General features: G+C 30.2%; 1 protein-coding gene across 1 annotated transcript; it reads left to right on the forward strand.

Moving 5' to 3' along the window:
* The first annotated feature begins 7,034 nt into the window (after positions 1–7,034).
* Positions 7,035–11,121, forward strand: LOC142633273 (coniferyl alcohol acyltransferase-like). Its single transcript, XM_075807487.1, has 2 exons — positions 7,035–7,569; positions 9,903–11,121. Exons 1-2 carry the CDS (start codon positions 7,126–7,128, stop codon positions 10,875–10,877), a joined length of 1,419 nt encoding a protein of 472 aa, XP_075663602.1. The 5' UTR covers positions 7,035–7,125; the 3' UTR covers positions 10,878–11,121.
* The last annotated feature ends 2,946 nt before the right edge of the window (positions 11,122–14,067 follow it).

Raw genomic sequence — 14,067 nt, forward strand, 5'->3', positions numbered from 1 at the left:
ATAACGATTATCATGTGGTTTGACTCTTGCATCATAGGACTACCTTTATGTTTGTTTCAGTGTTAATAGACTGGTTGTTTCAGTTTTAATAATTTGTCATCTTTGGGGTCATAAGGGTCCTATTTCTCTACTTCAAGTTGATAAGACATTAGAATCTCAACATTTCCTTTATATGCTGGTCTATTTTCTTCATTGTGAATCTAACTAAACTTCTTGAATTTGTAGCTGAGGTTGATTCTTTTCCAGATTTTTGTTATTCCTTTCTCCAATGAGTTCCTTATGTGTATGTCTATGTTCACAGGACATAAGACAATACCATCTCCTCGTTATGAAGGGAGTAAACACGAAATTACCAGATTTGTGATATTCAAAAATAGAGAAAAATATGCGTCAAAGTAAAACAATCACACAAGACAATATTTATGTAGTTCAACAATTTACTTATATCCACAAAGTTGCAGAGATTTCACTTTTCACAAGAAAAAATACAAGATATGACAATACAGTTCTTTCTCTCAAAAAACAACACAAAACTCTAATCTCCAAAACCAATATTTTTTCTTTCCTACGCACAAGATTCATAATGGGCTATAGATGAGCCAAAAACATTTTCAGGTGTTGTCCTCAGACCCTCAAGGAGGCTTCTCTATGAGCGCTCTGGCTTTGGTCTATTGGCCCAAGTCTCCGCTCCATGAACTAAGCCTCAGAAAAACTCTCATTAAAAACTGTAGCAACTTTATTTTGAATTGGATTATAATCTAAAATCCTAGATCAAAACCCAACACGTTAGAGACGCAGCTTGGTGTAGCCTGCAACTAGAGCTGCCAAAGAAACGATTAGTAAGAATAAGGATCTCCAGTGGTTATACAAAATAAGGATGTGAGGAATGAATTGAAGGAGTTCCTGAATGGCCCCTGTTTCTAATCCAAATGGAAATCCTTGAAGGTCAAAGTAGTTGTGAATAGTCAATATATATTTACCATTTATTGGTTGAACCTTACCTAGGCCTTGAATCATGTTAATGTTTGTAATTTGGGGCACTACTGATGTAGTACTGCATTTCACATTGGCCTCTATTCCTGTTTTTTTCTTTAATAGTTTTTTTATTTATTGTTGAATCCCTTCTTCCAAATTGTTAATTGTACCACAAATCTTTTCTAATTAATGATTGAAGGTTTTTCTCATATAACTTTGAATAAAATATGGGTCTAGTTAATAGGTGCTTTTAGAGTAATTGTTAATAAGCCATTTGACACAACTTTAGTGGAAAATTTAAAAATTCATTAAAAAACAAATAGTTTTTTCCCCATAGAATATTGATGTGGAATATTCATAATTCAAATGAAACATTCCTTTGTTCCTCTGAAATGAGGTGGTATTACCATGTATCAGATACATGTTTCTTCTCTTCATCTCTATGTGAGAGAGAGGAAACATGCATCTAATGCATATTATATTTTCTCCTTTGAAAGAGTAGGGTGGAACTGGAAGCTAATGTCATGATTTGAAATTCAATGTTATCAATAAATTAAAGAAGAAGAAGAAGATAGAAATTATAAAAGAACTTTGCTATATATAAAAATTGTAATTAGGCGCTAATTCTCTTCTGGTGGCGGTAGATAGCTAAATTGGGTAGAAAATAGCTAGGCCATTTTAATAAATAAATAAAAAATCATATTGGCTTTTGTATTTCAGTACCAGTTGGGAATTTTATTATTCGGTTGTTAGATGAAGAGTACTTAATTTAATTTAATTTTTTTTAATTAATTTATGAATGATCAGTTAGAACTTATAATAAGTCAAGTGCCGGCAATACATGCACAGCACTGGCACTAACTAAGGGGCCCGAGTTTCTCAAAAAAAAAAAAAAAAGACTAAGGGGCCCGTAATATATAAAGCTAGCTAGCTAGTTTTATAGATTAGGATAAGCTTATATTATAATATTAACTGCTACGTGCGGTCATACCAAATATTTCTATATATATAAAAAAAAAGTCATATAAATTACGCAAATATTTTCTTCTAAAAAAAAGAAAAAAGAAAAACGCAAATATTTAATAAAGATAAAGAAGAAGTGTACGTTTTTTTTTTTTTTTTTTTTTTGAGAAGAAGAAGAAGTGTACCTTTATGGCGTAGACATGCATATATCTATCTCTAATACCATTCACATCCAAAATTTTTATTTTATTATTTCAAAAAGTTACTTTATTAATTATACCATATCATTTTACAATACACTAAACGTCTAAACATCTCAACTTTTTTTTTTTTTATACTAACATCCCAACTTTTATTTTCTTATTTTATTCATTAAAATAATATATACTACCCAATAAAATTATATTTTTTTATTGGGTAGTATATATTATTTTAATAAGTAGAATAGGAAAATAAAAGTTGTATACTACCCATAAATTATATTATTTTATTGGGTAATATATATTATTTTAATGAGTAGTATATATAATTCAATCTCTCTCTCTCTTCTCCCATCACAACATAAAAAAATATTATTTTTTTTTACAATTGTGCTAAAGTACCATTACAAATTTGTAATGATATTGTAACACAACTCTAAATTTTTTTAGGATACTAGACCAATACAATGCCAAATGCTGAGGACTTTTAGTACTTTAATGCTAAAATTTGCTTACATATACCATTTGCATAGCCAATTGTGAATGCGCTAAGAAAACAAAAGTTGCATATTACTTTATGCTATATAGCTGCAATATATATATATATAGTAGAACATTTTTAATGATCGAATCATGAACTAAAGTTTCAAAAATGGATGAAAAGAAAGAGATTGGGTCAGAGCCAGACACGAAAAGTGGTGCCGGCAAGGAAATTATGGAAGCGCTGTCCTAATTTGACCAACTTATGGTGCTATTAGACTGTTCACGTTTAGTTCTTTCTTTTATGTAAAATGCCAAGAAGAAACGAACATGCTTTATTGCTTTTGTGATTTGTATGAATTCGAAAAGGTAGCGAAGAATAGTAGAATACCAACCTCTTTTTTTTTTTTTTTTCTTACCTAATTATTTATGTCATGGATATGACTAGTAGCATTTGCCAATTTCGTCTGCACCACTTTTGTAACGTTGTTGCGCTACTTGTTGGCTATGGCCATGTAAGTTTATTATAATGGTAAGTTTGGATTAGGATGAAAAATTAAAATTATTTTACTATTTAATTTATTTTTACTATTATTTATGAGTTTTACTATACTTTTTTATATTATTTATAAGTCTTATTATATTATTTTAATTAATTTTTATTTTTATTTATCATAATTTTAACAATAAAATTTTAATTTTAAAAAATTAGCGGTATTTAAATATACACTAAAAGTAAAAGCAGCATGAGGGACATCCAAACAATCTTCCAAGATGACAGTAGTCCTGTCATGTGGCTGTGACTTCCAGTTCAACGGCATATAATTAATGTCCTATGACTATTCGGATATATATCTATAGCTTTACTCCGCCATTCCTTTTCCACTGGAGTATGTTCATTGCGCAATAATTCATTAATATAAACTTTTTACTCAGAGACTTTGTTGTATTTGTAGAATAGTGGGAAATGGAAATGAGAGAGGTAAAAGTAAGGAGAAAATAGGGAAGGAGTGAGTCTTTGATGGTAAAGTACCCATCTATTTCTCTCTTTAGTTTGGTTGGGTGAAAAGGGGGAAATGGAAATGAGAGAGGTAAAAGTAAGGAGAAACTAGGGAAGAAGGGGGTCTTTGATGGTAAAGTACCCATCTATTTCTCTCTTCCATCTACATATCTAGAAGTTTTTATTTGTTTATTTATTTATTTTATTTTATAGAAATATGAGAGTAAATTTATATAAATTATATTTTTTATATTTTTATTTTTCAACCATGAAAAAGATATTTTTATCCCCACTTTTTTATTCTTCCAACTAAATACATATGATTGAAAATTAGAATTTTTTTTCCAACCATTACTTTTCTAATGTCCCGCGATTGAAATAACATAAAATTAAAAAAATATTTTACAATTATCTATGTGACAAAATATTAATGGTGGATAATAAAGTAATGATGGACCTTTATAAAAACCAACGATCAAGTTTATTGAGAAAAATATTGTCTATAGAATATAGATTACTCATTCAATATAATATTGTAAATTACTCATTCAAGATAAACAACTTATAGCATTTGGATATATATTCGCTTTACTTCTTTCTTAAGAAAAGAAAAATAGTACTAACTGATCATTAATTAGTACTAGTTCATCAACATAAAAACCAAATAGGAAGTACGTTAAGTATATTATGATTCAGATTTTTTTTTTTTTTAGAGATAATTACAATATGCTGCTAACCCCGTAACTTAAACCATTCCTTTTCTGGACCATTAGGCACCTTATGTATAGGGAATGTCAATTTAGCTACAAAACCTTTGGCCGGACTTCTTCTTCTTCTTCTTTTAATTTTTTATTTTTCTCACGTTGCAATAGTTACTTATATTATTCGAGTTATATCATATGATAGACTTTAGTTGCACCACTGAGTCATTTTAATTTTATACAAATGCATCGTCGTCGTCAACATCATCACTTGAACATATGTCTCTTTGGCTATAAAAAAAAGCCAAAGAGACATATATTGAAGTGAGATGATGCATTCGTATAAAATTATTGAAGTGATGATGATGCATTTGGCTATGTTCATCAAAATAAATATCCCTTTGGCTATATTCGAAATGTACCATTTCTATGATCTATTTCTGCATTTTTGTCGGAAGCATGGTTGTTAAAAGTCTAGGCAGCGGAATTTGACCGTTTCAGCGTCTCTATCGGACCCAAGTAAAAAGCCACCATAGGACGTTTGCAGCGCAAATTGAGGATGTGACAAGAACGACCAGTTCTGACTTCTGAGTCAAAAAAAAGAGGAGAAAATAAAAAATTACAGTATATTATAATAATGAGCCCATTTCACTTGCTCCCTCGAATGCAATCCAAAGGACCAAATAAGTTTGTATGTACCTTTGGCATACAGCAGGCATATCTAGCTGTTATATATAAATATAATTTTATATATATGAATTTTTTTATTTTTTATAGCTATATCAAAATTATCAATTTTGTTTTGTGAACATTCCAATTTCCTTATTGTAACATAATATTTTAAAATTGATTTATTTTGGTAACATATTCAGTAATGTAACATTGTTTAAAGTTACCTAAGGTGTAACTTGAATCAAACTCTATTATTATTATTATTATTATTATTATTATATAACACAAAAAAATAATTAACTTTTTATCACATTGTGTTATACAATTTTTAGTATCTTTCAATTCAAAATCAAATTTTTTTAAAAAAACCAAATTTTAATGGAAAAAAAAATCTCATATGTAGGCAAAATAACAAATTTTCAAATAGTTGAAAGAAAATATCAAACTTTTATCGGACTTAACAAAATTTCCCTTCCTTGATTCGATAACTCCACCAATGCCTTCAAGTTAGGTTAGAGATTTTTCGATTTAAGAAAGTTGGGTCGGGTTGGAAAATATCCCAAACCTAACCTCACCTCTAACTGTGAGGATGAGCCATCTATATAACTTTCCTAAACATGATTTGGTTACATGTAGACTACTCTTCAGTCTTCAAACCTTTTTATTTTTTCTTTAGAAAAAATTTAAATCACTATAAATTTTATTATAAATGATTTACAAATTAACATGAAAATAAATGTGATTGGTGATTTTTGTATAATGTTAAAGTTGACATATTAGTTTGTAAAATTTACATAATGAAATTTGTAATATTCCTACAGAGTTACTTCTTGGATGTAATATCCCCGTAGTATCAATTTTTTGAAGTTGATTTACACAATTGATGATGTGGCTTGATGTGGCTTTTATTTTTAGTATTCACCAACATTACTTAACTGAATAACAATTACCGCCTATCATGAAGACATTAGGGAATATTTTTTAAAAAAATTTATTGCATATCTAGACTTATTGTGTTATAAAAAAATTGGGATTGGTTGATTCATATAAAAGCGATTTAGTCTAATAAAAACTTGGCATGTTAGCAAGTAATTTGTTTTTTTGTGTCCCTAACATTTTTCCTAGAGTTTTTATTGTTTCTATGGACAACAAAATAACAATAATAAAATAGACAGTGCAAGTATTGTCATGCAATTTCTTTGTTGTGAAAAAGGAAATTTGGCAAACAATATGAAAGCAATAAACAATTACTTATAATTTATCACATCAAAGTTATGACAAAAGTTAAAAATTGCAACTCAAAATTTATTATAAGTCTAAGTGTAGCTAGAGTTTGAATTACCTCTAGTACTTTTTTAATTAAAATCTCCTTTTGTTTTAATAAAAAACTGTTACATCGCCCACTAAATAAATAAAAGATTGAGATTAAAGTCCACTCTCACTTGTTATTGTGTATTTAAATCAAAATGAGACATCCAATTAAAAAAATACTAAAAATAAGCAAAACCTGTGTAACTGATAGTGAGATCCTCCAAAGTTTGGATTAAATATGGCGATCAAGTGGTTGTAAGTGGAGTAAGTCTATTTTTTTTTTTTGGGTTGATGAGAGTGAGTCCTTGTTAAGCTAGGTATATAAAATTATACAAATACACAGAAAGGGTCCAAATTAAATTATACACCCTTTGCTTTCTTTGTTTATATTATTGATTTTTTAAACAGGGCAGTTACTTCGTGTGTACCTTTTTCTTTTATTTATACGAACTGTCTTGTATTTCATATTTCTATTTTCTAGCTGTACTAGCTAAAAGATTCCCGTATTTACCAAAAGAAAAAATGTTTATAAGAAAAAAAGACGTAAAAAAGTTTACCCAAAAAAAGAAAAAGAAAAAAGATGCTCGTGCGAATTGATTTTGGGTAGTTGGCTTAGTAGCTGCATAGCTCTTTCCTAGGTGTAATACTTTTCTATTCTACAAATGCCTACCTTGACTAAATGATTAATGAAGGAAAGTCTCACACACAGTCCCACACAGGGGCCTCTATATATCCACTCCTCTATCAAACCCCATCAACTATATTTCAAAACTATTCTCTTATAGTCTCTTACTGCTCTATCTCTTAATTTCTCTCTGTAAACATGGGTTCAGAAGGAGGAGGAGGAGGAGAGTTGATTGTGAAAGTGAACAAGAGGGAGGTTGTGGCTGCAGTGTTGCCATTGCAAGAGCATTGGCTACCACTATCCAACCTAGACTTGCTTCTACCCCCAGTTGATGTGAGTGTGTTTTTCTGTTACAAGAAGAACACCAGCTTATTGGGAAAGGACCTCTCCAATAACTTTGGCTCCATGGTTGGGGTTCTTAAGAAGGCCTTGGCCCAAGCTCTCGTGACATACTATGCTTTTGCTGGTGAGGTGGTGTCAAACCCTGTTGGTGAACCTGAGATTCTTTGCAATAACCGTGGTGTGGACTTTGTCGAAGCTTTTGCTGAGGCAGAGCTTAAAGACCTCGACTTTTATAACCCCGATGACACCATTGAAGGCAAACTTGTGCCCAAGAAGAAGCATGGTGTGCTCGCTGTCCAGGTTCGTCACGTGTTTCTTATTTCCAATATATTCACACGCGCACGCGCACGCACACCCACACGCACAGAGCGGTAATATTTTTGGCTCCTGCTAGAACGAAAATTATCTTAGCATATGAAATCTCCCAATCACTTTATGACGTCAATCTTTCTCCAACCCCTAATACATCTCAAACGAACCCTCTTTTTTTTTCTTTTTTTTTCTTTTTCCTTTAAAGGGAGAAAATCCTGGAAACTTTTTTGGATATATATTTTTTCTCTCCCTAAAATGTGTTTTTGGAAGATGCTATAGCCACATAATTTTACATGCAAACAATTCAATTTTAATAGCCAGTAGAGTATTTTTCGATGAACTAAAAATCTGAAATAATAAGATATGAGAATAGTTTTTGAAACTACTTTGAAAGAAACATTATGCCTTTTTTATTTTAAATTTTATTTATGATTATCTATTTATAAATAAATGGATCAAAACCAAGAATAGATTTTATCTTAATTAAAACCACTTTTAATGAAGTAGTATTACTTGGTTTTTAAATCAGAATATTCCTTGTCTTTGTTTAGACATCTCGTGAGGGGTGTATTATTACTCTCAGTCTCGCATGATTGCATGTATTTAATAGTAGAATATTTTTCAAAAGAATCTATCTTTACATATAATGCGAAATTAGGCGGCTGATCAAAGTTTGACGTACGGTCCCCACACAAGAATCTATCTCACTGTTTGTTTTTTTTTTTTTTTTTTTTGAGAAGCCAGATCAAAGACCTGGGCAATTTATTCCAAAAAACCAAAACTCAATGAACATCACGCAATACTATAGGGGCAATATCAGATGAAAAATCATGCTACTATACTGTTTGGATATAACTTATTATTAAAAAATAAAAATATTGTAGTAAAATAATTTTTAAATATATAAATAATATCGTAGACTCAATTTTAAAATTACTTTTACGGAAAAAAAATATTTATGAGCCGTGTAAACAGGACTACTAAAAAATATGCGGCTGAAAACCGCGCAAAATGTAGTACCGTAAGACAAAAAAATTCGAATAAAGGTACAACCCACTGAAATTCAGTTTCAGCTCTATTGCTAATATGAAAAAGATACGTTTTACTTTTTGGGTTCTTCACAAATGCCAAACTGCTGTTTACTTTTTGGCTTCTTCACAAATGCACAAATGCCAAACTGCTGTTTACTTTTTGGCTTCTTCACAAATGCCAAACTGCTGGTTTGAAACTTTGAATGATATCTTGAATTTGGATCGTACGGATATTCATAGTTTCAGTCTGCCTCTGTTTCTAAACCTTGCCGGCCGCCGCACCTTAATTTACCGCTTCAACTATATTATGATCAATAATTGCTTTCAACAAAACCTAGCTACTATTTCTTATGTGTTCTATTTTCAGTTTTTTAATTAAAATTAAATTTTTTTTTTTAAGTGAAAATTAAATTATATGGTTCGTGATACTGAACAATAAATCATAAATTGTTTTATTTTCTAATGGTCCTGGCTTGTATGGAAAACTTAACATACAATACCATCGTATTTTGTCCACTTGCTTTTCTCTAAGATTATATTTAAATTTGATCCACCAAAAGGAAAGAAAGAATAATCCCTAAATAATGGAGCCAAGCAATAGAAGAAAATAAGAGGTAAACTCTTATTGATAAGAAAATATCACATATGTGGGATATATTTATCCTCCCTAGTAATATGTAGGTTCCATGTGACTATAAAGTCTACACACTATGAAACAAAATATGCACATATTTAATATATAAGATGGTTATTGTTATTGAACTATGTTAAAGATGAAATTTAATATTATTCTTTTTTTTTGTAAAAGAAATTAAATTTCACGTTATTGTTAATATTTTTTGTTTTTACTCGCTTTAATTAAATTTGTCAAAAGTAAGGCATTATGTTCACACACGTGATATTGCTAGAGTTAATTATTATTAACTATTTAGAAAAACAAGCTGTAAAAAAATGGATTTTTTTTTTTGGTAATAAAAAAAAAATGGAATCTATTATACATGTAGGACTAACAAACTTCATAAATTAATCAAATTTCAGAGAAAAAAAAAAGAATAAAATTAATTAAAAAAGAAAGGCTCCTTTTGATATTAATTATTATACACCGAAAGTCTTTAGCCTACTAACCCAATAACTTTGTTAAAATTAGAACAGCAACCAGTCCAAATAAACGCAACAAGTACATGGATTTGGTGACGACGAATTAGTCAAATATTAAATGTTTGACAAGGCACGTAGTAAAAAAATAAATACTAATAGTGACATTTTTGGTTTTGTGCTTGGAATATGCAGGCAACCGAGCTCAAGTGTGGTGGGTTGGTTGTGGCGTGCACGTTTGACCATAGAATTGCAGACGCCTACTCGGCCAACCTATTTCTTGTGTCATGGGCTGAGATGGCTCAGTCTAAACCCATCTCTACGGTGCCATGTTTTCGTCGTTCTTTACTCAATCCCAGACGCCCTGGTTCAATTCATCCATCTTTGAACGACATGTATGTTCCAGTGACCTCATTGCCTCCACCCAAAGACCCACAACCTGGTGATGATTATCTTATTAGCCGCATATACTACATTAAGGCTGACCAACTCAACCTGCTCCAATCACTAGCTACCACAACCAATGGTTGCAGGAGGACTAAACTAGAGTCCTTTAGTGCCTTCTTGTGGAAGATGGTTGCTAAACATGCTATTCTTAACAATGTGGACAAAAAGGTAACCAAAATGGGCATTGTTGTGGATGGTAGGACAAGGTTAAGTGATGGAGATATAGGCAAAGCTTCACTCATGGGGTCTTACTTTGGAAATGTGCTTTCCATACCTTATGGAGGCAAGGATGTAAATGAGATTGATGAAAATCCATTGAGTTATGTGGCAAATGAAGTTCATGAATTCTTGGATGGTGCAGTGACCAAGGAACATTTCTTGGGGCTCATAGATTGGGTGGAGTCTCATCGTCCAGTGCCAGGGTTGGCTAAGATATATTGTAGTGGGAGTGAAGATGGACCAGCTTTTGTGGTATCATCAGGGCAAAGGTTCCCAGAGTCAAAGGTAGATTTCGGATGGGGCAAGCCATTATTTGGGTCATACCATTTTCCATGGGGAGGTGATTCAGGGTATGTGATGCCAATGCCGAGTCCAAGTTGCAACGGTGACTGGGTTGTGTACATGCACCTCTTGAAAGGCCAAGTAGAGTTGATAGAGACTGAAGCTGCTCATCTCTTTAGACCCTTGACTTTTGATTATCTCCAACGTTCCCGCAAAGAATAATTTGCCTTATATATAATTAAATTATATTTTCCTGTGCTACAAAAGATAAGGTGTGCTATTTAATTTCTTTGTTTGTTCAATTTGGACGGCTTCAAATGGTGGGATGGAACTTGGAAGTCATATCCGTACTTATGTATGTAACTAAGTGTGCTCAATGCCTAGTGAGAGTGAACAATTGTTCGCTTCGATCGTAACCTTTATCTTTTAATTTGTTGTATTATATCATGATAATAATCTTTATCTACTATTTGTAATTACATTTTTTTTTTATTCAATGTACCAGCCCGCCATCTCTTTATCATTAATTAATAATGTTAATTGATGACTCTCTCAAGCCAACTCTTTCGATTCTTCTTCTTTTTCTTTATTGATTAATTTTACATTCATAAATGAATTTTCGAGGTGCCTTCCATTGTCTACCGTCTATTACAAGCAAAAATGGTAACAGCTACAATGGTTATATGATATAATATAGCCACGTTTTTAAGGTGCAATTTTTGTGCTATACACATATATTATGATATATAAAGAGCATTATGATTCATTAAAATAATAGGAATTTTTTTTAAGATATAAAATAATAAGAATTAGGAATATTGCAAATAAAGAGTGATGTTATTGAAACTACAAATTTTACTAAGTAAATCTTATATATCATTGTATCATTAATTATAAAAATATTTATTCAAACATTAATTTAGGGCTGTTTGGTAACGATTTTTTAGTAATGTAGATTGCATTTTTTGGAAATATATATAAGTGAAAAAGTGTATGAAAATACATGTAATATTGTTTAAAAACTGAAAAGTATTACTTAAAATGTCATACCAGATAGCCCCTCATTTATTATATGTTGCTTAAGTGACACTATTATATTTTTGTCATATCAATTTATAAGTATTATGTAGTTAAAATTTATAATTATTTTAACTATTTTCCTAAATACATAATTATTAATTAATGCCTGTTTTTCAAAGTCTAACTCTCGTGTTATATAGCCCATAAAAATAAAATCTATCTCGTGTTATAGACAAGTCTATTTCTTTTACTTTTTTAATAACAAAGTTATGTACTTTTCGATTCCTGTTTTTCAAAGTCTAACTCTCATGTTATAGATAAATTTTTGTCCAAGAATAGACACGTTTTCGAATCCGAACACGTGCAGTGAAAACTTTTAGTGGACAGAAGCCTTACCATCCTTTTCCAGTGTCTATATATATGTAGATCTATAGGTTCTATAGCATATGCCATGGGTTGATGACGTCTTTTGCTGTTTAGTTAAGGCGTTTATGGCCTGGTAATTAAAAACTTATGCTCACTTTTTCTGCTCACTTTATATTTTATTAATAAAAATTTATCACGTGTTTATTTAATTAATTAAATATTATTATTATTGACTTATTAAATGCTATCGTTATTAATTAATAGTAGTATTTAATTAATTAGATGAACGTGTAACAAATTTTTATTGGTGAAGTATAAAATGTAATAAAAAAGTGAAACAGAAAATTTAAACCCACTGTATAGTATATACCACTGTACTAGTCTCTGTTTTGGCCACATAATTTGTTTATAGCTTAGTGTACCAATCCGGTCTCTTTCTTTTCACTTCCAAAAAAAAAATACTCTTTCTTTTAATTTAATTTATCATATTTTGTTTTTTGCTTGGTTGATACTTGATATAAGTGTATTACAGTACCGCTGTACCATTACTGCCACACTACGCAGTAGCTTTAAGAGTTTCAGGCTTCATCAAGTCTCCTTTTTAATGTTTTAATAATAATATTTTATATTATATTTAAATTTGGAAACAGTGGTTTTCTATTTAGTTTTTTTTTTTTGAATTATCCTTTTTTTTTATTTAGTTACCTCACTAATAATCTTAGTAAATTATATATATATAATAATAGGTAAAGTAGAGAAAAAATTTAATTAAATTTAAAATTGAAATATAATTAAAGTCTAATTTTACGTCATGTGTTTCATCTAATCTAAATTTTAAAATTTTGATCCAAGTGATTTCAATTAAAATTTAATTTTGCGCCACATGTCCCATCTAATCTAAATTTTTAAATTTTTGTACCAAATTAGTTAATTTAGTATAGAAAACGAGGACTCAAATATAATAAACCATAAAAAACATAATCATATAACTAAAAAAAATTCAAATTTATAAGTCATCTATATATATATATATATATTAATAGGTAAAACTTAGAGAAAATTAAAATGGTGATGACAATAAGAACTTAGACAGCATAATTCAACAGAATAATTACACTAATATCTATCTAAAATCAATTGGTCAAAAGCTACAAGATATAGAAGACAAAATCACACCCCCTGCCACCACTATAAAAAAGGAAAATGAGTCTAAAACCCCTTTATTTATTCCTCATGAAATACCTCCTCACCTTAGATCACCTTTAAAGAGATCCATGATAGAAAAGACGGATAATCTACTCGATGAAATAAATAAGAAGTTAGATTTAATGAAATTGGAATCCCAAAAAGACATAACTTCACTAAAAAACAAAGATATGAAGTTAAATAAAATAGGAAGAACTGAGTCTTCGGATGATGAAGAATCAGAAGATAATCGATTGACAGTCTTGACAAAATTATTAATAAATTAACTTTAGCATCTTCATCACAAGATCGTAAAAAAAGGAGAATTGAGGAAATATACCCCAAAAATAATTGGTATCCTAAACCCACTCCCCCTGATTTACAGTTTGAAGAAATGCATACTTTTGTTAATTCATCTTATTCACCAAATTTAATATATGAATGGAATATTGATGGAATGTCAGAATATGAAATAATAAACCTTTTACATGAAATGACTTTACTCACTAATGTTTATAAGAATCATGGAAAACATGATCATCAGATAGCTCATTTAATTGTCACTAGTTTCACTGGCCAACTGAAAAGCTGGTGGGATCATTATTTAAATAATGATGACAGTAATGAAATATTGACAGCTGCTAAAAGAGAAACGGATGGAAGTGTTATAATGACAGGTAGACAGCCTTCACAAGATACTGTTAATACTTTAATTTGCACCATAACTAAACATTTTGTTGGAGATCCTAATCAATATAAAGAAAGATTTTCAGATGTTTTAATTAATTTAAGATGCCCACAACTTTCAGATTTTAAGTGGTGTAAAGATGTTTTTATTTCA

This window comes from Castanea sativa, chromosome 5, assembly GCF_040712315.1.
Source record: "Castanea sativa cultivar Marrone di Chiusa Pesio chromosome 5, ASM4071231v1".
In the NCBI taxonomy this organism is placed as follows: domain Eukaryota; kingdom Viridiplantae; phylum Streptophyta; class Magnoliopsida; order Fagales; family Fagaceae; genus Castanea; species Castanea sativa.

Bases quoted from the DNA above. Each gene is read 5' to 3' on its own strand.
- LOC142633273 (XM_075807487.1), top strand. From the start codon at position 7,126: ATGGGTTCAGAAGGAGGAGGAGGAGGAGAGTTGATTGTGAAAGTGAAC. The intron at 7,570-9,902 runs GTTCGTCACGTG...TGGAATATGCAG, and splicing joins ATGGTGTGCTCGCTGTCCAG to GCAACCGAGCTCAAGTGTGG.